Source organism: Pezoporus wallicus, unplaced genomic scaffold, assembly GCF_028554395.1.
Source record: "Pezoporus wallicus isolate ANWC-B61680 ecotype Strahan unplaced genomic scaffold, APGP_CSIRO_Pwel_v1 scaffold_6445, whole genome shotgun sequence".
In the NCBI taxonomy this organism is placed as follows: domain Eukaryota; kingdom Metazoa; phylum Chordata; class Aves; order Psittaciformes; family Psittacidae; genus Pezoporus; species Pezoporus wallicus.
In genome coordinates this window covers 4,280,209-4,301,754 of record NW_026641753.1, presented here as the reverse complement: position 1 = coordinate 4,301,754, position 21,546 = coordinate 4,280,209, and the positions used below count along the sequence as shown (strand labels likewise).

The window sequence follows — 21,546 nt, the reverse complement described above, 5'->3', positions numbered from 1 at the left end:
CAGTTATTCTGCTGGCATCACTGCATCTGGCTTTTTCAAACATGGCTTTTTAGTCCTGTTGATCTTGCACTGAGACTGGTGATACAGAAGGGGCACCCTTGGAATGGTGGATTCTGGTTTTCACTCTTCATTTCTTCATGAGGTGAAGGAAGACCTAAGTGTGACTTAAGGCTTCAGAGGAAAAGTTAATGTCAGTTGATGGACTGAGAAAAACAGAGGTTTTTGAATGCAGAGAACAACGTACAGTCCAACATATAATATGGCTGTTAATTAACAAGCAAGAATGTGAGACTAATGACTAGAAATAACGCGCTGACACTTCATTTCAACGCAGAGGCAAAGCCCGCCGCTGGGCTCCCACACGGTTTATGTACCCCTCCACCGGCACTGCACCTCCCGGCAGGCCCCGCGGCAGCGCCCGGAAGCTTTGGCCGCTGTGCCCCCTATTTCCGGCAGCGCCGGCCACATGACGGTGCTCCTCCCAAGATGGCGGACAACCTGCCCTCAGAGTTTGATGTGGTGGTGATAGGGACCGGTAGGATACGGGGCGGGTTGCGCCGGGGTTACTGCGGCGGGGGACAGGCCTGCGGGTGGCAGCGGTGGAGGGGCTGGGCGGGCAGGTGGTGTCAAGGTGCTGGCGCTCGAGAGGGGCAGTGGGAAAGCGGGAGGCAGAGCTAGCAGCTGAGTGCAGGGGCGGCAGCGTCGTCTGGGGAGGGCGGGCCGGGAGGGGGCTAGGCTGTGTGTGGCTGCCGAGAGTACTTGCCAGCACTGCGCTGCGCCAGTGCCCCGGGCGCTTGCAGGCCGCTGCTGAGGATTAAGTGTCAAGATTTGCTCACAAATAGAGGTGTCCCGGAAGTTCGTGTGGCGCTGGTTTTCGCTGGGAGGGGGTCTCCCTGAACCCCGGCCCCATGAGCCGGCGGGGCACACCTGCTGCTCCAGCCCACCTGAGATAAGGCCCTTGTTCGGGCCTTGTCTGACTCCTGAAACACTGTCCTTCTGGACGTGATTACTTTTTGCACTGAAAATAGTTCTGAAGAGCTAAACTTCACGGTGTTGCAGAATGTATGGTATATGTTGACTACCTTTTTTTTTATTATTATTGTTGTATTCTATAATACAGTAGCTTTTCCCTATCTCTGTGCCTGCATATGAATAACCCAGAACTTTTTTTGTTTCTTGAGTTCTCCTCATTAAAGTGTATTTTTCAGTATATATCATAAGATTGAATGATGGCACATATCAGAGACTTAACTGAACTTTCAGGAACTGCCTGCAGTTTCTGTATCCTGTACAAGTGCATCCTGTTTGCTGTTCAGGTGAATAATGGTGGAGATCTTGAATGTCTCACTGAAACATACCACAGCACTGTAACTACAAGACAAGTTTAAGAATATTTGTTCAGAATTAAGGTACTTGCTGCTTGTGTATCATAATCTTTAAGTATGGAAATAGATTTCTGTTTTGTAGAACACAGTGACAGTGTCCTGGTTTGAACTGGTCTTGTTAAGCACCACCACCCCCACCCCCCTGCTTGAATTCAGCATTGAGCTTTAGTCTTAAAATATTCAATACATCACTGTTTATAGGTCCAAGATTTACACTTAGATTTCATTTGCATTTATGAAGAGCTCCCATGGTCAGCTCAGAGCATTGGTTGCAGGACCAGAAGTGAAAACACTTGAAAACAATACTGTTTTCCATGTGAAATCAGGAGCTGTGTTTTTGGAGTTTACTAATCTGTCAAATTGTGGCCTTCAGGTTTCAGACTACTTATCCAGTAGCTTGGGATAGAATGAGTGAGTTTCTTAATGTAATTGCTGTTTTCAGTGTTTACCAGGAAAAAGTGATCCCCTTATGGTGTATGTATAACTTCTCAAAGGATTTCTCATTTACTTCTGAAGTCTGTGAGAGATTATAAAGACATACTGTCTCTGTAGATTGTAACTCTACTAAACGTGCAAAATTAAAGTTGTTGAGCATCTTAAGAGATCATCACTCTGTTGTATGGAGTGGAAACCTTGGTAATGAGTCTGACATTTTCATACATGTCCAGATTTGTGACTATTATGAGCATTTGAGAAGAACAGTAAGTAATGAAAAGCTGAAGTGTCAGAAGGGCAAACTACTAAAAATTGTAAAATTTCTCTGATTTTTTTGAGGATAATTCATTCTGTATTGCCATGAGAAAAACAGTGATGTGGAAAATTAAATGAAACTCAAAAGTTTACAAAAACAACATTAATGATAAGCTATTTAGCTATTCTAGCTACTAAGGAAACTAGAAGGTGAAAACAGTAGAAGTAGCTATTGTAGCTACTAAGGAGGCTAGTGAAGGTGTTACCTCTTTAGAAGAGCTGACTAGAACTTAGATAAATAAGACTTCATCTTTTAATGGTTCCAGTGCTGCCAGTCTTTTCTTCTGGAGCTTTTGTGACTAATCCACTCACTGGCAGCCCTGGCGCTGAGGAGAGCGCAGGCCAAGGGAGCTGCCTCAGCAGTGGCAGGTGACTTGTGTGCTGCCTTTGACGACCCGTCGTGTGTTGTGCTTGCTGGGCATGTGTATAAGTAGTATCAGGCAGCTCACTGTAGAGGAATGGTGGTTGGTGGTGGGATGTCAGATGGAAGAGACTGTGTATGCTGAGGCAATCCATGTACACTGTTAGAAGACTTTGCCTGGAACTGGCAGTTCACCAGCAGACTGAACTGTCTGTCCCAATAAAAGTTGGTCATGCAGGAACCACTGAATATGATCTTCCCTGCTTTGGAATGAGCTTTGATGTTGGGGGAAAGAGATTCTTTGAGCTAAATTTTCCCTCTGAAATACTGCTTTATTTGGTGGTGGTAGTGTGAATTTGCACTGAAGGTTGTGGGTTTGCCCGCCTGTAGAGATTACTGCTATAGGCAATTTCAAGATTTTCAGAAACCTGCATTTTAGGAATTATTTTGTCTTTTATTTTTTTGTATTCCTTTTTACCAAGAACATATGTAAATGGTGACTAACGCTGCTGACTGCTTTTTAAAATCTGTATTAAATTACTCAGTATGGAAGATTATTCGAAGTAAAACTTTCACCAGTCTTCTGTTCTGGGAAATTACTCCTGGGAGAACATTTTAGCCTTGTCTTCAAATCTGTTGTTTTCTGATCTATAACCAGTGCTGAGTATACCTATGGATATTTAATTATCATATTGTAATAACTAGAATGTTTGTGTTAATGATATTTTTAACTGCATAGTAGCAATTGTGTTCTTTTCTGCATGTGTGGCCTTTTTCTGGTTTTATAGTTGGTGCATCTGTTAATTTTAGTAATTAGATTGAGTGGTAACATTAGATTTGAATTTGTTTTTATTTCAGGCTCATTTAACTGCTTCCCTGTAGTAAGCTTGATGAAAATGGAACCTCACACTAAATTTTAGTCATCAGTGCTCCATTTAATGCTTAGGTTCAATAACTTCATCAATATTTCTAAGGGAAAAGTAAATTCGCTTATTGAAAAACCTACGTTTCCTTCACCCACATTAAATATTTTCTTGCATGGGCAAGTTTAGAACAATATGGATGTGTAGTAGAAAAGTAATTAGTACTGGTGGGTTCAGCAGAAAAAGTTTCACTACTATCATGGAATTTAAACCCGTAATTCTAAAGAAAAACTGGATAATCATGTGATGTAAAACTGGTGGGCATACCTTGAGATTTTTGATGGCAACACAGTAGGAGAATTAAACCTGTTCTGACATTGTTCTTTTGTTGTACCCCTTTTTTTGTTGCAGACTTGAAGTCAGTCCCATCCCTCCACCCCCCAGCCTCTCATACCCCTACTTTCCTGCTTTTTTAGTATAGCACTATGGTCAAGTTACCCTCTAACCAAACAGGAATGGATTGACTGGGTGATTCTTTGCCAAAGTAGATACTATGTAATACCATCAGTCCTCAAAGTATTTCTGATATTATGGAAGGTCTTTGAAAAGTGATACCCAGTCATTTTTATTTGTATAAAGCCTGCAGGATCTAGATTTGGAGGGCTGATGTAACTGCTTGCTTGAGGAATTAAAGGTTGGCATTAATCATGTTCATTTAAATGAGTTCATTATTGATAAGCTTTTGTAGGCTCAACTTTTATATCAGTGCAAGTATTAAAATGGTAGTACATTTATAGCAAGAGGGTATGAGTTCTATGATAAATATTTCTCTCAAAAAAACAGGTATCTATTTGAGAGTGACACCCGGAGCTAGGAGTCAATGACAGAGCTTTTGTCTTTAGGCAGTTTTCAAGTAGGAAAATTCATAGGCAAAACTTTCAGCAAAGTTGAATTTCTAGCAGAAACCACTGTAAGTGCAAAGATTTTTAGCATGGCTGTGCATATTGATAAATGGTGTAAATTAGGATGCAGGATTATTCTTACCTTGAGTTTCTTAAATTGATTGGATTATATTCAGTTTTCACTTCTTAAGCTTGTCTCTGATACTCCAGAAGGCCTGTATTAATTTTGTTGGTGAAGTTGTCAAAGAAAGGCTATGGCTCTTTAAAAGGTGGTTGTATTCAAAGGTTTCTCTGCTAGTAATCCTAATTTTTTTTCTAAAAAGGAGTTATTCTTTATAAAAGCAGTCACAGTAAATTTTCTAGTTCTATGCAATTTTCTTTCCATTCTGGTTTTCAGTGGTTATAAATAACACATGAAATGACTTTCAAGGTAGAAAGCAGGAATCCATTTTGAAATATTCTATAAAATAAAGAGTGATTTATGGTTTAATATGATTTTGGCTGAAAGCACTCGGGCTTTGCCAGGTCATCAAAGTCCTGTCAGGAGAATCTATTATTTATTGTTCGATATGCTGGGAGTGGTGTAAGTACTTTATGTTTATCTTATGTAAGTACAGTGTTAGGAAAAATCACTTTGAAATACTAATATGATTTTTAAAACATACCATGGAAAACTAACATAATATTATAGATGTGAATTCAGAATTTAGCCTTGAAGATTGATTTAAAAAAAAATTAATAATTTCTAATGTTTTCATTCTTACAGGATATGTTTAGAATGCGCCTAGAATGTTTGCTGATCTGTCTTGTGTGCTGATACATTGGTTACATTAAATAAAATCCCTCACCCTGAAGTAATCAACTTTCAGTTGTAGTTCAAAAAAATGATCTGCCAAATTGGGTGCTAGTTTTTTAATCTGATATCCTGAATCAGTGTCTTGGACATTCCATGAGTGAAATGTTCAGATGCAGCAGAACTTTGATGGGCAAAGACAATGTGACTCATCTAGTGATGCAGTTTCTATATAAATGTTTAAGAAGCTAAAATGCTGTTGTCTGAATTTCATGTATGTTCATTTTTCCGCTATCTTTGATGCTAATTTTCCTGGGCTGTTATGACTTGAAGCCAGATTCAGAAAGTGTATTTTCTTAACTGGTTTGGGGGGGGTATTATGATTATTTTTAGTTCCTCTTCAGAGAGCACTGCTTGGTTTGAACATGATTTTTAGTAACAAGTGAAATTTTTATTTGGAGCATAAGTGCCTGCTTGTGTTCATTTTCTAAATATTTGCACCAGCTGTGAGATTTGGGGTCTTTCATTGCCATGTTCCTCTGATGGTGCACAGATAACTGTATGGAATTACTAATATAGAAGAAGAATGTTTTTACTTGTGGCTCCCTCCTTGACCATTTTTTACCTGCCTTAGTGGGTTGTCATTTCTGTACCACTACCATAGTCTGTAGTGCAGAACCGTTTTCTGATACTGGTCTGCAGTATGAGCATATAATAAAATGAATCAAATTGATTTTAATGTAAAATATTATATACAATAAGTATTTCAACTTTGTTTGCAGTTAAATTATAAAATGCCTTTTAAGTTCTACATATACCAAATGCATACTGTAAAGATGATGTGAGCTTCTCCAGAGCCAGCTACTCTTCTCAGAAGTTTAGATACAAACAAAATTCATTGCAGTTGGTCAGCTCTCTGACTCCAGAAGATTGTTTTGAAATTGTCTTATGTTCCAGCATTTTTAATATATTTCCTTTCAACATTTTATTTAATGAAAAAAACACTTGTGATTTATTTAGTAGATACAGTGAAGCATATTAAACATTTAAACCTTTTCAAGATGAATCCTGTGTAATTCAGTAAAAGCTTATCAGCTGATGACTGGGAAATAGTTTACAGTGAACAACTCGGGAACCAATATGCTTCCACATGTATGAAGCTGTTTAGTTTATAAATTGCTTGGGGCAGTGAATATGTCCATTTAAAGTCACTTGAAGAAGCAGGGCATCCCTGTAGTATTATGCATAGCTACTAATCAGAAGAGACACAATGTGCAAGCTTGAAATTAATTTTTGATTATTCAGAGGTGAAATAACTTTCATTATTTTGTAAAGCCTTTAAAATCAGTTGGCTTTTAAAACTGAGGAAGTTTCCTAGCTTAGCAGTTTTGTCTAATTTTAATTTTGCTGTGTTGAAACTAAAAGTGGGATTGGTATCTTGATAACTGTATATAATGTGTAGATATTTCCTCTATGTCTTGCTTATTTACATCTAAGACATTATTCTTGAAAATGGCAGTATGGCTGATTTTGCTTCATAGGGAAGGTCCAGAAATTCATGTAGTGGAGAGTGTCTTGATCCAAGGCTGCTTGAAACAACCAGATGTAGACTTCAAGGTCAGCTTGCAGCAGCCACCTCTGTGAGATTTATTGAGATTAATCTGCTTCTTGTATATCCAGGAAGGCTCCAATAGAGAGAGTGCTTAGGCAGCTGGCAGCGAAAGCTGGTGCTACCAAAAGCGGGACTGTATTCTTCATCATGAGATAGACAGTATTAACACCAGTTTCATGACAATTTGCTGTATTACTTCATTCTGATGCTGCAACTGACTGTGATGTAGTCCCAGAATCTCTTGCAGCAGGTGACTTAAAGTTACACATAAAAGTTCGTAGGACTAATGTCAGTTTATATGTGCTGGAGTTAGCCATGTCTGCATGTTTGCTCCTCTAAGCAGAGCCAGCTTGTTACAATTTCATCTGCTTGCCAGATTTTTTTCAGTATCTTCCCAAGAGGTTGCAAGAAGTCCAGAGAAGGGCAAGTATGTACTTACGAGTACGTACAAGTCAGTACTCTTCCTGGACCAACATTAGACCTAGAAGTTGGTTCACTTCAACTTTGCACTTGTATTTCAGTGTGGCAGTGTCATGTGTTTGTGTGAATGCACATCTTTTCTGGGTAGGTGCCAAGAAGTACCTATGAAATTCTACCTATTAGAACATGTTAATGACCAAGATATCAATAATGAGTAAAATCTCAAATTTTCTACATATTTTTCTATCTGTCTGCAAATGTGATGTCCTGTTTCACTGAAATTTTAAGTCAGTGTTTCCTTGAAAAGTCCAGAGAGGCAAATTGACTTAATACTGCATCTGATAAATTGAGGTTAGTCAGTAGAGAAAGAAGGTAATGGTTTTAAGGAATGATTTCAACTGGTACTGATCAGTCCTCCTTCATGAAGGAAAACTCTTTGTTTTTCCTGGTAAGGAAAATTAGGTGCAAGACAACATAATGCAAATGCTTCATGTGGAAGCATTCTCAAGGGGGAATATGAAAGGGCTAAAAAGCTCAGAAAGTGTTTATACTTCTTGATAACATGCACTGCTATTTCTGATCTGATTCTGCCTCAGATGCTTCAGAGTCAGCATATTAAATTGATAGAAGGATTGTATGGACTCCTTATTCCTCTACATAAATCCCTCTTGTGCTGCCAGATGTTTATGTGTAGCATACTGAAATCTGGGTCTGTTGCTGCTTTCTTGTGTTTGGGGCATGGGATTCCTATTTAGACTTCTAATTGCCTGCCAATCTAGAAATTGCCTGGATTTGGAATCTTATTTGAGAAAACATTCTTTTGGAGTGGCCCTTTTAATTTCTGATACAGTAAGATGGGATGTGTGCTGTGTATCACATTAACATGCATGATAGCATAGCATGAAAGTACTGGTCACTATTAATTATATCAGAGGACAGATATCTTGATAATTCAGTAATTTGATTATCAATTTTGATAGTAGTATAATCTTAGATATTTATTTTTAAGTAGTCTAAAAGGAAATGTAGATTTTCATTTAGATCTTGCTGTTCTTTGATCCAAGTTATTGGATCCAGGTAGTTCAAAACCATGAAATGTTATGAGTGACGGAGGTTGTAGTGCTTAGTCCTTCATCCCTTAAGCTGGCAAAACCAGAAGTTGACTGTTCCCTGAGAAGGATGAGTGGCAGAAAGTGTTAGAATAATCCTTCTTAGAGGTAACCAGCATTATTTACTCATTAAGCATAAGTGAAACTTAAGAATCAGCACTAGGGATATAACCTTTCCCCGGGAATTCTCTAATAAATCATTATTTTTGAACCAAACTGTGAGAGAGGTTTGGAGTCTGCACTGGCCCATAGCGAGAGTCTGAACGCATTTCAAAATTTTATTGTAATCCATTTTAGAGTTTTTGAAAAGTCAAAGTTCTGAATAGGGAACTGCTTCCAAATAGGAACAATTTATAAAAATAATATGTTTCTCTTACTGAATAATTTGAAGGGGTCCTATTTTGCACAACTGTGTGAGCATCCTGTAGAAGATAGTTCAGCTTCACGTGATGCCATTAAATAAATCCCTACCATTTCTCTAAGTAGGCTTTTCCAAGTTAGTTATTTTTTTCTTGGGTAAAGAGGGACTCTCTATAACTATATTATAATAGTTTGCCAGAGCCTTCTTTCTTGGAAAGGGCTACTATAAGGTAACCATCATGTAGTCCAGATCACATGTAGGAGTAACTTGCATTTGAAAAAGCTACCTATTTTCAGTGTGCTTTTATTTCTGTTGGAGAAGAAAATTCGAGAGCTAGAGCCAAGGCACAGTCTTATTTCTTTGGTTTACTGGGGTTTTGTCACATAAGAATAAATGGTGTCTTACTCCATCAGGTTGTTATAAGAGCCCCTCCAAAAGCTAAAATGCATGGGCCTTGCCTTCCTACACTTTCTCATTCTGTTGCCAGTGGGTACTCGAAGGGGCCCCAGTATCTTATAAGCAAAGGGTTGGTGAAGAAAATTGATGCCAGCTTTCAAGAGCAAGGAAGCTAATTCAGGGAACAATTTCACCCAAGGTTAATGGAAGAACAGACCTCCAACACAGTATCAATTGGATTGAGCTTAGAGCAATCAGTTATGCCCTAGTAGCTATAACTCCAGTCCTGGTCAGCCAGGCAGCACTGGGGATGTTTTACAACACTTTCTCAGTGGCTTTTATCAATAAGGAAGGAGAAAAAGTTTCTCAGTCCCATTTCTGAAGTAATATTCTTTGTGCCCAAATGAGGGAAGGAAAACCTTTTTCAGGAACTACAAACAAAATAGGAGTTTTAAATTCTATTCCAGATAGTTTATAGGAGAGCAGTGAAACATATGAACACTTCCAGAGGACAGCTGAACATGGAGTTGCGTTCATGGAATAAGGCTGTGTGCATCCAGGACTTTATGACAGCCTGAAGCTTGTGCTGCAGTTACAGACTTTCTTCTTGTCCAGCATGGTCTGTGTTTTGAGCGCGTCAAAAAATTCAGCTCTGAAGACTGTTGGCCTTTCTGGGCTGTGAGACGAGTGTCCCAAGGACTGATGCAATTTTTCAATCCCTCTTTCTACCCCCAGAGATTAATTCCATGATAAGCCTTCACTTGCTTTGGAAGGTTGGCTGTGCGAAACCATTGTAACTTTTTCTGTGTTAGCAATTCAGAAAGGGATTTTCTTCTTTTAGTCCATTAAAATAGGGTGTTTAACCCGGAAATTTTGCAGGGAGTTTGTAGCTATTTTCCTGGAAATGTCTGTGTTAACCCTCCTTGTCTATTAATACAAATGTTTGTACTTTTGGACTGTCAACACCACCATGAAACTAGTCTGCTGAAACCTTCCCATCTAGCTGATGTGAGAGGAGGTCAGAAATGGCTGAAGATGAGGATAAGCAGGTTGAACCTCTTAATTTTGGTTGTTGTGTTTTGCCTTTGCTGGCTTAGAGTTCGAAGCTGTGGTCCAGCTGGGTGTTTTCTAGACTGTACTTCAGATTCTAGAATTACTGAAGGCTAGCTCAACCATTTGAGGTTATTTTTCCCCATCTTTGAGTGTTAAATTGTACTTAATATATCCTGAACGTCTAACAGCCTCTTACTTGAGGTAACTGAAAACTGGTACCTTACAAGGAATGAATAGTTGTCCAGTAACCTCTAATGTACTGCATTATGTGTTTTTAGTGAATCATCATATGGCAACATACTGACATTTCATTTGTTTGTGAAGGCAGTATTCTTTCTGAAGAAACAGACAACTGCAGGCCTGAAATTCTCATGCAGATGACGTTTGGCTCAAATCTAGCTAGAGAAGTTTGTGCCCTACCACACCTGCTTTTTCTGCTGTCAGTTCTGCCTCTCCTTAGTTGTAGTGGTACAGCTGCTCCTGGTGCTGTGCTGTAAATCAGATCAGCGGCACATTCCTTTCACTTTGTTTAATCTCATCCCTTAATTGAATATACATTCAAGTGTCTGCTAATACCTAGTCCCTTAGATTTTAATCGCTTTTACTGATTTACCTGCTTAAGCAGCGGGTAGATAATTTTAAGAGATTTCAGCAAAGCTAGTGCCATACAGCTTTTTAGAGACTGAGCTATACTGCTTTTCTGAATCTAGTCAGAAATCCAAGTCATCTAACTGCACGTAAAAATCTGGTGAGTGGGAGTAGGAGCTAGAGAGCAGCGTCATTTAATGACTTTCCAATTGTGTTCATGTGCCATTCCAAGAGGGTTTTGCTGGTAGAGAAATATCACTGGCCTTTGGTGTTCGGCTTTTGGTTTGTTTGCTTGGTTTTTGGTGTTTCTTTGGGGTTTTTGTTTGGTTGGTTTTTCGTTTGTTTTTGTTGGTACTATTGGTCTTCTGAGTGTAGTAAAAACATACTGATTTGACAGAGTAATTGCATGATGTGGGAGACATTGATAGGGATACCATGTTAAGGACAGCTATTTTGCATATGTTCTGTCCCTAACACTACCCTTGAATGTGAAGTGGAAGTACACCTGCCCTGTCAGTTTAGTTTTAATGTTTACACTCAGGTCTTGGTCTGCATACAGTATTGAGTGTGCTCCTGGGCACTCGTTTGGAGCAAAGCAATTAGTTTACTCGGAAGCCAAGTCCCAATAGATTTCTGAGGTCTGTTCACACTGGAGGTGTTTGCCAACAGATGATATGGAGGAGATGATACTGTGCCGGATTCTGCCGTCTGCTGTATGCAATTGTTTAATGCCATCCTAAGAGGCTGATGCCTTCATGCTGTCTGATGCATCCTTGGACAACATACCAGGGTATGCAGCACTTCACCATAAATTTCTTTATTTTAAAACACAGTTTTAATGGATTGTTGCTCACTCTTCACATTACATCAGCCACTTTGAAGTGACCAAAAATAAAACAGAAATGACCTCAGATAATGCCTATCTGTATCAGGAGGGATACAGTTACAGAGCATCCCATTACAATTTGGGTATCATTGTGCTGGCGAGTGCGCAATCTGTTTATGATAACAAGGTGTCTGGAGAAGATACTGATGACAAGCTTTAACTCAGAGCTAGTCCTGTTTGCAAGTGAGATGCGCCATACAATTATTTAACATAAAACAGCGTTCATTATTTTTACAGCATGAGGGTATTAAAAATTTCAGTGACTCATATTATAAACTTTGTTTTATTTAAACCGCCTGTTTCTGACCAAGTTCTAACTCTGCTTAATTTTTTAATATATCTTGGCATACTGAGTTCTAAAAATTGCATGTGTCCTTTCAGGTTTGCCTGAGTCTATTATTGCAGCGGCATGTGCTAGAAGTGGCCAGAGAGTTCTTCATGTTGATTCGTAAGTTACTCCAACAGTCTTCCTTTTTAGGAATTAAACTGTCTAGAAGTATGTCTGTGTCTATGTCAGCGTGCCCTTAGGGAGTTGTGTTTTGCACTCATCTGGCATCAAGTAATCTTAGCTTCTGTCTCTACCTTATTTTTGGGGTGTTATAGCCATCAGTAGAACAGCAATTTTTGCATGCTGGCTCAGTAATTTGGAACATAAATGATGTGGTCAAGGATGCTGTTCATGGCTCCTTCTTCCATTCAGACAGGAACGGTTGCAGGTTTAGTGTCCTCTGTCAGCGTTCTTCATAGTAATTAACCCATTCTGGTTTTGTCAGAATTGTTACCAGAACCATTATCATTTCATGACAAAATGTTTTATTAGTATCTCATTTGTATTAGATTGCTAACCAGAATATTAAACCATTTATTTTAGAATAAACAGATATAGAATGAATAAAACGGTCACATTTGGATTTAAAGCTTGATGCATATGTTACCAGTAGACTACTTAGATTTTGTCAAATGAACACTTATGTTTCAGTTTTTCACATTCATTGCTTATCAAAGTCTGTAATAGTCACTGGAACTTAGATTTCTTTTTGTGCTGATTTTGGTTTGGATAGAGTTAATTTCCTTCTTAGTAGCTGGTGTAGGGCTGTGTTTTGGATCTGTGCTGGAAGCTGTTGATCATACAGGGATGTTTTAATTACTGCTGAGCAGTGCTTACTCAAATACAAGGCCATTTCTGCTCCTCACACCCCACCAGTGAGGAGGCTGGGGATGCACAAGGAGTTGGGAGGGGACACAGTTGATCTCGACTGACCCCAGGGGTATCCCACATCACAGGATGTCATGCTCATCATGGGAAGCTGGGGGATAAGGAAGGGGTAGATATTTGGAGTAATGGCGTTTGTCTTCCCAAGTAACCATAATGTGTGATGGAGCCCTGCTGTCTTGGGGGTGGCAACATCTGCCTGCGATGGGAAGTGGTGAATGAATTCCTTGTTTTGTTTTGCGCAGCTTTTGCTTTACCTATTAATGTATCTTTATCTCAACCTACATGGGCTAATGGGTAAGTGGCTGTCTGGTGCTTAATTGTTGGCTGAGGTTAAACTGCAACACTTCCATCCATGCCTGTTTTTAGCTGCGATGAAGAGCCTTTCAGAAATCTTGCAGGAGGAGGCAATTAGAACTGCGGAATACAGGTTTTGTTTATTACTGTTTTCACTTAAATATGCTCATTTACATTCACACATGCTTTTGTTTTTATGGTGAAAATTAAGGCTTCTTCTTTAGATTCCTTTCTCCTGTGAAGTTATTTTCCAACTCTAGTGCATGCTAAGGACAGGGGAAGGTGTTTTTAACCAAGGTGTCCTTCACTCATATTAATAGTTGCTGGTTTAATTGATGCATGTGGTCATTGAATCATGGTCTAAAATCTATATCTTGGAAAAAAAAAAAGGAGAAATATTTATGCTGGACAACCCCTTCCCCATTAATAGGGAATTTAAGGCATTTAAGCCATCTGCCTTTCGTGTTTAAGTTAGTACTCTCCCAAAAAAGCCTACCAGAACCATTAGAAAGCCCCCATCCTGATGCCATTTGAATTTTAAGTGAAAAGTTAAGTCTTGGAAAGCTTGCTAGAGATTCATCTGAATTTAAGCATCTTAATTTTATCTACTATATGTCCAGATTAATTGACTCATTTCTAGATGAATTTTCAAGTTTGATTTTATCGAGGCAGTAATATAATTGAAAATTCATCAGCATCTATTCAGAATATCACTTTTTAACAGTATATGTTTTTCCCTTTTTGAAGGATCATGAGTTTAAGATTTTTTCAGAGTATAAGAAATACTTGTTTGTATTAGGTGTGCTACTTTGATTCATCTTTTTTTCTCTACAAAGGTCTGAGTTAAGTTAGGCACACAGTATAGAAAAAGTATATGGATAGAGTCTTTGTTTATAGTTTGCTTGCACTTGTTACCTTGTGTGCATCATTTTATTACTTTTAATCTCCAGCCATGTTTGCATTTATCATAATATACTGCATAGGTGATTATGGAAGATAGTTTTGAAGTGGCCTATTATAAAATACTAAGTTCTAAGGTTGATTTATAAACACTGTCCAAGCATCGCCATCACCAGTAGCTAATCTTATTCAAAATAGTCACTTCACTGCAGTGTTGCCATAAATTCCTGTAGACTGATTTTAAACTAAAGTTAGCTTCTGCCAAATAGTAATTGAAGGAGCTCTATTTCTCTGTGCCAGCTATCTGTCTCAATAAACGTAAAATCTGTGGTTCTTTTCAGAGCTACATTTACTGTAGATACTAATGAGCTGTTGACATGTGAAATTTCAAGGATATTTTTTAAGTGATTTAGAAAAGTAATTTGCAATTTAAAAATGTGAAGATTGGCACTCAGGTTAAACTTGAAGTTGCTGAAGAAAGGTAGATCAAGACTGAAAGTTGATTACTTGAAGTGAATATACTTCCCATTCCGAGTGTTCGTATGCATAGGACTTTCTCCTGGTGGCTTGCTATGTTTTCTGCTTCTGGTCCTTTGCTTATTTGCCTCTTATAATTACATATCTTTATAGTTATGTACTAGTTTGGTTACTGAGGACAGGGCAGTTGGAGGCGAGGTATGTTTAGCTACATTTTGATTTTCAGCATCTGGTAGCATTTGTAGACTACAGTTTTTCTGTTTACATCCTTCCTCATTGACTTAATAATCTGTCAGTATAAAGTTTAATTCAGAAGCATAGGAGTGTCAAGATGCAGGATTTTAACTCCTCTTCTGTGCCCAGTTTGCTCTGCCTGCTTCTCATGTCTTGCTTTTTGACACTGCTTAGCTTTCTTAATTTTTAAGCTTGCTTTGCCCGTAGAGTACTTGAATGTTCCTTCTGTTCACAATTCTGTTTTATCTGAGCATCCAGAAGCATGATGGACACCCTCCTTGTACCTTCCCCCTCCAAGGTACCTGTTTTTGTAGTTCCACATATTGCTAGACAATTGCTCACTTTTGCCAGGACTTGTAAAATATATAATGTAATACAGCCTGCATCTTCATACAGCCTTCATTTTAATCTTTGACTTCTGTAAAGTGAGGTAGCTGTGGAAGTACATCAACCAGAGAGCAAAAAGGTTGTTCCTCAAAGCAAGTCAATTTCTTGCCAAATAAATAAAGGAATTCCTTAACCTTCAGTAAGGGAATCTAGGCAAAAAATGTTAATTCTGGTATCTTTTGACCTTTTCTGAGAGAAGTTGTTTTTATTTCTGGTTTGGTTTTTTTTTTGGTGTATGTTCTCATAGCAAAGGTATTGGAGAGTAGAACATAGTCTCAACCAGTCCATGTTAATTTGCTTTAGTTGTGTTCGCACCCCAGGACATAATGTAACATAAGTGACTGCCACCATCACCCTTACGTTGAGCTGAAAGATCTCAAAAGCTGTTTGGGTTAAACCCTTCCTCTTGGAAGGTAGGGAAGCGTAGTCCACTTCTCGTGCTCCTGAACACAATTACTGTCCCAGAATGGCAATTCTTAATACATTTGACTGTGTGCTCAGTAGGTAGCACGTGAAACCACTGGTTTGAAACATAAGTCATTTTGTGTTCAGATCCTTAAAATCGATGTGGCAGTAACTTCCTTTGCAAAAGACAGCTACTCTGATGGTTTGAGACTTCTTTCTGAAAGATCAAATGCAGGACAGACACATACAGGCAGCTCGTGGGAGCAATCGTGAGGCATCAGCAGCTTTTCTTCAGACATCACCAGCTTTGACTGCTACACCATGGCTGTTATGACATGGAACCGAGAAGGGTAATCTTAACAAGCATAGGCTGTGAAACCCTTTTTCTCTTCTTACTTACATTTTACTTGTGTATCTCGTGCTTTCAGAACTGTTTAATTTCTTAATTTGCAGTCTGTCTTCAGAAGGACATGTTAGATATTCCCTTGGTTTGGATTCCAAGAATATTAATCATTTGGAAACAATTTGCAGTTTCAGTGTTCTGGACTGGGATTTGCTAATTCTGTCAAGGTATTTGAAGAAAAATGGTGTTAGTAACGAAGTTAAAAATCACAAACTAATGTGGGAGAAGAGAGAAATCAGCTGAGGTAAAACCATACTTGAGCTACATTTCCAAAACTTTGCAAAAATTACTTCAGCAGTTCTACTGCTTTTAACTACAGAGTGGAGATTTACTAAGTGTGAAGTAAAAGCAGCAGTATTTTAATTAATGTGAAAATCCAGGTAATACAGGAGAAGTTTTGAGCAAATTTAATCTAGGAAATTAACGTATGAGAGAAAAAGAAAACATCCGTGCTCTAACTTGGTAGAAAAATTAATTTCTACCTTTGCTGTTACACCTTCAAAATGTTTCATGCCTTTACTTACAGGATAATTGAATTGCTACCCTAGAAAAGGGAGAAAATATCCATCTTTGTAGTTTGCTAATATAACAAGCGACAAGAGGAGCTTAGCCCTTCAAATTTTGGGGACAGTATTGTAGCTTTAATTAAGCTTTGATCTTGACCATTACTTTAAGGAATTCCTCGGTTCATCTTCAGGGCAATTACAACAAAAATACTTGGTTACAAAGGGCTCCTAATTGTAAAATCATTAGTCAACCCTTTTCAGAATTCCTTTTCAAGATTTTTACCAAAAAACTTTGCTCATTATGTCAGTAATTAGGTCTGCTCTACCTTCCTTCTGCAGTGCTTTCAGATGAGAAAATTAAGCAATCTTGATTCATCATGTAATGCAGGGTAAACTCATTAAAATTCCCGGGGGGGGGGGGGGGGGGGGAATCTGGAATTTCATGCTTCAAGAGAAAATTAATATTTGAGGTGGTATGGCATAGCTTGGGAGAGGTGCTCGGATGCCAGAGAGGAAGGACAGCTGTGATTCATTTTCCATTTGAGAAAGGCCATACTGTCTTCTCAAAATGGATGGAGCAGCACTTTGTTGAAAAGATTGATTCATCTCAACGGTGGTTAAAAAGAAAAGCACTTTCAAAGGAAAATCCACCTGATGAACAGAGGAATGTTTACATCAGACGTGTCTGACAGCTCACGAATCAACTGTTGTAACTCTGTGAACATGACATTCATTTCTCTTACCGAAAGTTTTAATTTGGAGTACTCTAAATATGCATGAATTCATACTGGTGTAGATTCAAGAAACCCAGTCCTAATTTTAGGCAGGTGTTTTCTGCAGTTTCTGTGATCAATGGCCTTGCTTTCTCTGACAGCCAGATTGTATTCCATATTCAAGGAAACTTGCAACTAAACAGCAGATTCCCTTAAAAATAAATCTTCATGGCTTGTGTTTTTTGGAAATCCCAGAAGTGGCAGATAATATATGGATGTTGAACTTTTTACTCAGTCATATCTTAAGAAGCAGCAGAAATTAGCCTGCACCAGTGATAGCTAAAACAAACCTGATTATCATTGTGTGCAATCAGTTACTGTTTTACAGTCTGAAATTTGGCAATCAGTTGTTTCATCCTCATTGCTTTGTATTCTGTGTGATACCAAAGTGCAGTTCTTACAGAGCCTCACCCATGTCATTTGTAATAGTGAGGTAAGTATGAACTCTGCAGGTGATTGGAGTTTTTGGTTGGTAATGGATCTGCAGATAGAGCTGTTCTGCTTAAAGTCACCAAGTTGCAGGGCAGACTTTGAGCATTCTCATAAAGTATAGAACCAGTCTTCCCAGTTGATGGCCTTAAACACTTCATTCTGTTGTAGAAGCTGGCCTTATTAAGCGATTGCTGGATTTTGTTTTCTTTGCAGATGTCCTATTTATGTTCTTCACTATTGCCTTGCAGTAGCTGAAAGACTTTTTGAGGTCAGTTTCTAGTCAGGAGTGATTAGGCATTGTTTAGCAGACATCTGTCCTTCATATGCTAAGTAAGCAACATGGCATGGAGCATCACCCTCTGGTTCTGCAAAGGGGCTGACACTCTCGATGAAGCCTTTGTCAGTGCAGATAACCCTTGTCAAAACCATCCCATCTCAAATGGTAGAATCTAACCTGAATTTAATTTTTCACTGTTATCGCACTCACCTCTACAGTTTAAAAGAGGAGGAGGCTATGATAAGATTTGAAGTTATTTAACAGTCTCTGCATTGACCTGTAAAGTGCAAAACCCATCTTCCTCCCTAAATGCTGGCGGGTTGGGGTATTTTAGTGTATGCACTAACATTAGATATCTATCCAAGAGAGTATTTTCATTATCTTTCACGCTTCTGAGGTGCCAACATGCAGTGCCAGAAAACAGGGCTAAATCCTCAAGTGATTTTTTTTTTTGTGAGAACTGGTGATTTTGTTTTTTATTTTATTGCTCTGTTATTTTTTTCCCATCAGAGCTGTTAAATATTGAAGCTGTGATATGCATGATGAAAGAACCTAATCCAACTGATGTTGAGAGAAATACGGATAGGAAATTTTTTTAAAGGGAGAACAGAGTCTTTGATTAACGGAAGAACAGTTAATTTTCTGTGATTTAAAAGAAGGAAACCAATATTTTTCAGGCAATAAAGTGGTAAATATAAACTGAAAAGTACTTGGGGAGGTATGATCATTTTGTACAAATCAGTTCCTTTGGCTCCACCTACAGTATATGCAGTTCAGTAAGAATTTTGCAAGAGCATCGTAACAGTCTATAATAAGCATAATCTATTCTGTAAGCAACAAATAATAGAGTGAACTTTCCTTTGACATAATGGCTGAAAGATGTGGTTTCTACTGTCTGGACCAAGTTTCAGTTCACTTAACCCTCCTCTGCATATCACCCTCATGAAGCACTGTTAGTTCAAAAGTGACATGTAATGCAATTACGTTAACTTCTACATCGGCTTCAGTCAGAAGCAGCATAACTGTGCTCATGTGACAAAGCTGTGAGGTCCTGCCAGAACCTGATGCCAAAAACCTGAAGTAGGTTTTCTGAGAACTCTGAAACTTGCAGGCTTGTTGGCTGGGCTGTGCGCTAAGTAAAAGTAGCTATAGTGATGTATGTATTGGAGTTAGAGGTGCACAGTCAGTCTTGGCCAAGAAGCAATATCATCTGTATTTTCCTCTTACTTATTGCATCACACGTGCTTTTTTAGCATTATTCATTTTACCCTCCAAATACTTTGATTTTAGACTGTAGTCTGGTCAGAGATGCATACAAATGAGTGAAAATGGAAATTTTGCATCTTGTTGAGAGTTCTGAAATATTACACCGATTTTTGTGTTCTGCACCTCAAATATCTATCATAGAAAACATTTTGAACATCTCAAACTTGGTTGTTTTTTCTTGAAACCTGAAAAGGCTATGTTTTATCTGCCCATCCATGCTTACTGTTGGTTTGTTGTTTTTTTATTTACAGGAAAAATTACTATGGTGGAAACTGGGCCAGCTTTAGTTTTTCAGGATTATTGTCCTGGATTAAAGAAAATCAGGTAAAAAATTCTCAAATTACTTCTTTTAACATTCCTTAAGGTTAAAGTTTGTTTGCGTAATGTATTACAAGACAAATTGCCACAGTGCTTTTTCTCTTTGGTAATTTGACAGATCAAAGAGGTTTCTCCATTCCAACTTTACTAGTTAAGACTTAACCACCTGGCCTGGCATTCTAGGACTCTTGAAATGCCTGATTTATTAATCTTACTACGTGAGGCCAAACATTCTAGTGTTCAGTCATACTTTTTAGGTTCTTGAATTTATGTAGAACCAACTACACTATTGTTTTGATTCCTTTCCCAGCACCTTCTGGTCTTCTCCTGTTTGATTATTTTCCACTCTGATATTTCAGTCCCTTTTGTCTTGTCTTCTATGCTTTCAGCTGATTCTTCTTAACTGGGAGAAGGGAAGTTACCGGATCCTTCCACTGAAATGTCCTGTAACCAGGACAAAAAGATGAATGTTGATAGTGTATTTTTCAATGACCAAAGTTTATCTGATTCATGACGGTACACTAGAAATCTTCTGAAGAGGGTATTTGTTTAAGAGATTGAGCACTTGAACTGTATTGGCAAATGGATGTTCATATTATTTGCTGAAGTGTTACAAGCCTGTTGGTCCGTAGAAGATGGAACTCCTTCAGTTCAGTCTCATGCCTATTTATTACATAGTGCTGCTACCTTCTGCCATGATCAGTGGAGTTGCTCAATGTCAGAACTTAATACTCTCAGGGTTTTGTTACATGCCGTAGAGATTCCTGTGTGGGCAGATTAATATGATACCCAAATCACTGCATATTTTCTCATGTGGTCTCCATTCAAAGAGTATTGTCACAAAGTTTGGAATGAACCTGGCTGTGGCAAAACTGGGTTTTAGTAGATTGTATTCAAAATTGCATTCAACTGTACTGAAACATGTATTCCATTTAGCACTGCATTCTCAGGTTACTAAAACTAGCAGTGTGCAAATGTTGGCATGCTATAATAAAGTAACCAGCTCTAACTGTTAGGACTCAAAATATCAATGAAAAAAAAACATTAAGACAGTTAAAATGATTCTATATATATATATAATGGTACAAATTGTTTGGACGACAGAGATTTATATTTAAAGAGCAGCTGGTACGGTACAAATTGTAATTTTCTATTTGTTCTTTGTAAGCAAAAGACTGGTATCAGTGATGAATGTGAAGACTGGGGAAAACTGATCCTTGAGAATGAAGAAGTTATTTCTCTTAGCAAGAAGGATAAAACTATTCAACATGTAGAAGATTTCTGTTTTGGCGAGTAAGTATAAATGCGGAAATATACAAATAATTTTATATGCCTGGAGCTAAATAACTATATTGTACTTTTGGCTTCAAGCATTTCACCACACTACCATATTGCATGTTGTCTCAGAAAGTAACCATGACCTCTAAAATGTTCCTGATGTCCTTGTGCTTTTGTGGAAATCACTTCAGTGAAGCTAACTGATACTTTTTAAATTACCTTGTCTGATGCAGTGTAATCTGTTGGCCAACTTTGTGAACTGGTGATTTACTTCTGAGTCGAAAACAGAAGTGTTGTGTTTGTAGGTATCATTAGCAGAAGGTTGTTAATTTCTCCATTCTTAATTAGACTTAAGACTTTTTTTCTCATACTAAAAAAAACAGTGTAAGTACATGTAAAATGGACTAAGTACACAAGAACAGGAACATAAATAAACTGTAGTATTGTAACTATAGAATATTTAATTGTGCTAAAATGATAAAGTAATATTTGCCCTTTTCTATTTTTATATTCAGTGGATTTACCTTACTCATTAAACAGTGCTTGCCCATGATGCTTTAGAAGGAATTGCATGGTTGAAGGCTCCTGGCAATGTAATAAAAGCCTTTTTGGGCTGTCACCTTCTTTCTGTTTTTGAAGTAAGGTAACTCAGCTCTTACTTTACATACATGGAAAAAATACCTTCTTAGTTTGAAATATACACTTTACTTCTGTGATTAATTGTTGCATAAGCACATGAAGAGTAATCAATCTTAGGTGGTAAATATCTTTCCGTTAGGTATTTGTAGAGAGTTATGTCTGCATTAGCAGAAGTTAAGAATGCAAATTTCATTTTTTATTTGGAGTTTTAAACAGAAGTATGTTACTTTGTTATATATAGATAGATACATGCCATGCAGAA

At 38.1% G+C, this 21,546-nt stretch overlaps 1 protein-coding gene across 1 annotated transcript in view; it reads left to right on the top strand.

The window, feature by feature from the left end:
• The first annotated feature begins 411 nt into the window (after positions 1 to 411).
• The window catches only part of CHM (CHM Rab escort protein), a 65,992-nt gene continuing 44,857 nt past the window's right edge, over positions 412 to 21,546 (top strand). Inside the window, exons 1-4 of the mRNA XM_057425107.1 lie at positions 412 to 535; positions 11,861 to 11,927; positions 19,301 to 19,373; positions 20,536 to 20,660. Of these exons, the coding sequence (XP_057281090.1) occupies positions 487 to 535; positions 11,861 to 11,927; positions 19,301 to 19,373; positions 20,536 to 20,660 (314 nt within the window). The 5' untranslated portion in view covers positions 412 to 486. The remainder of the gene's footprint in view (positions 536 to 11,860; positions 11,928 to 19,300; positions 19,374 to 20,535; positions 20,661 to 21,546) is intronic.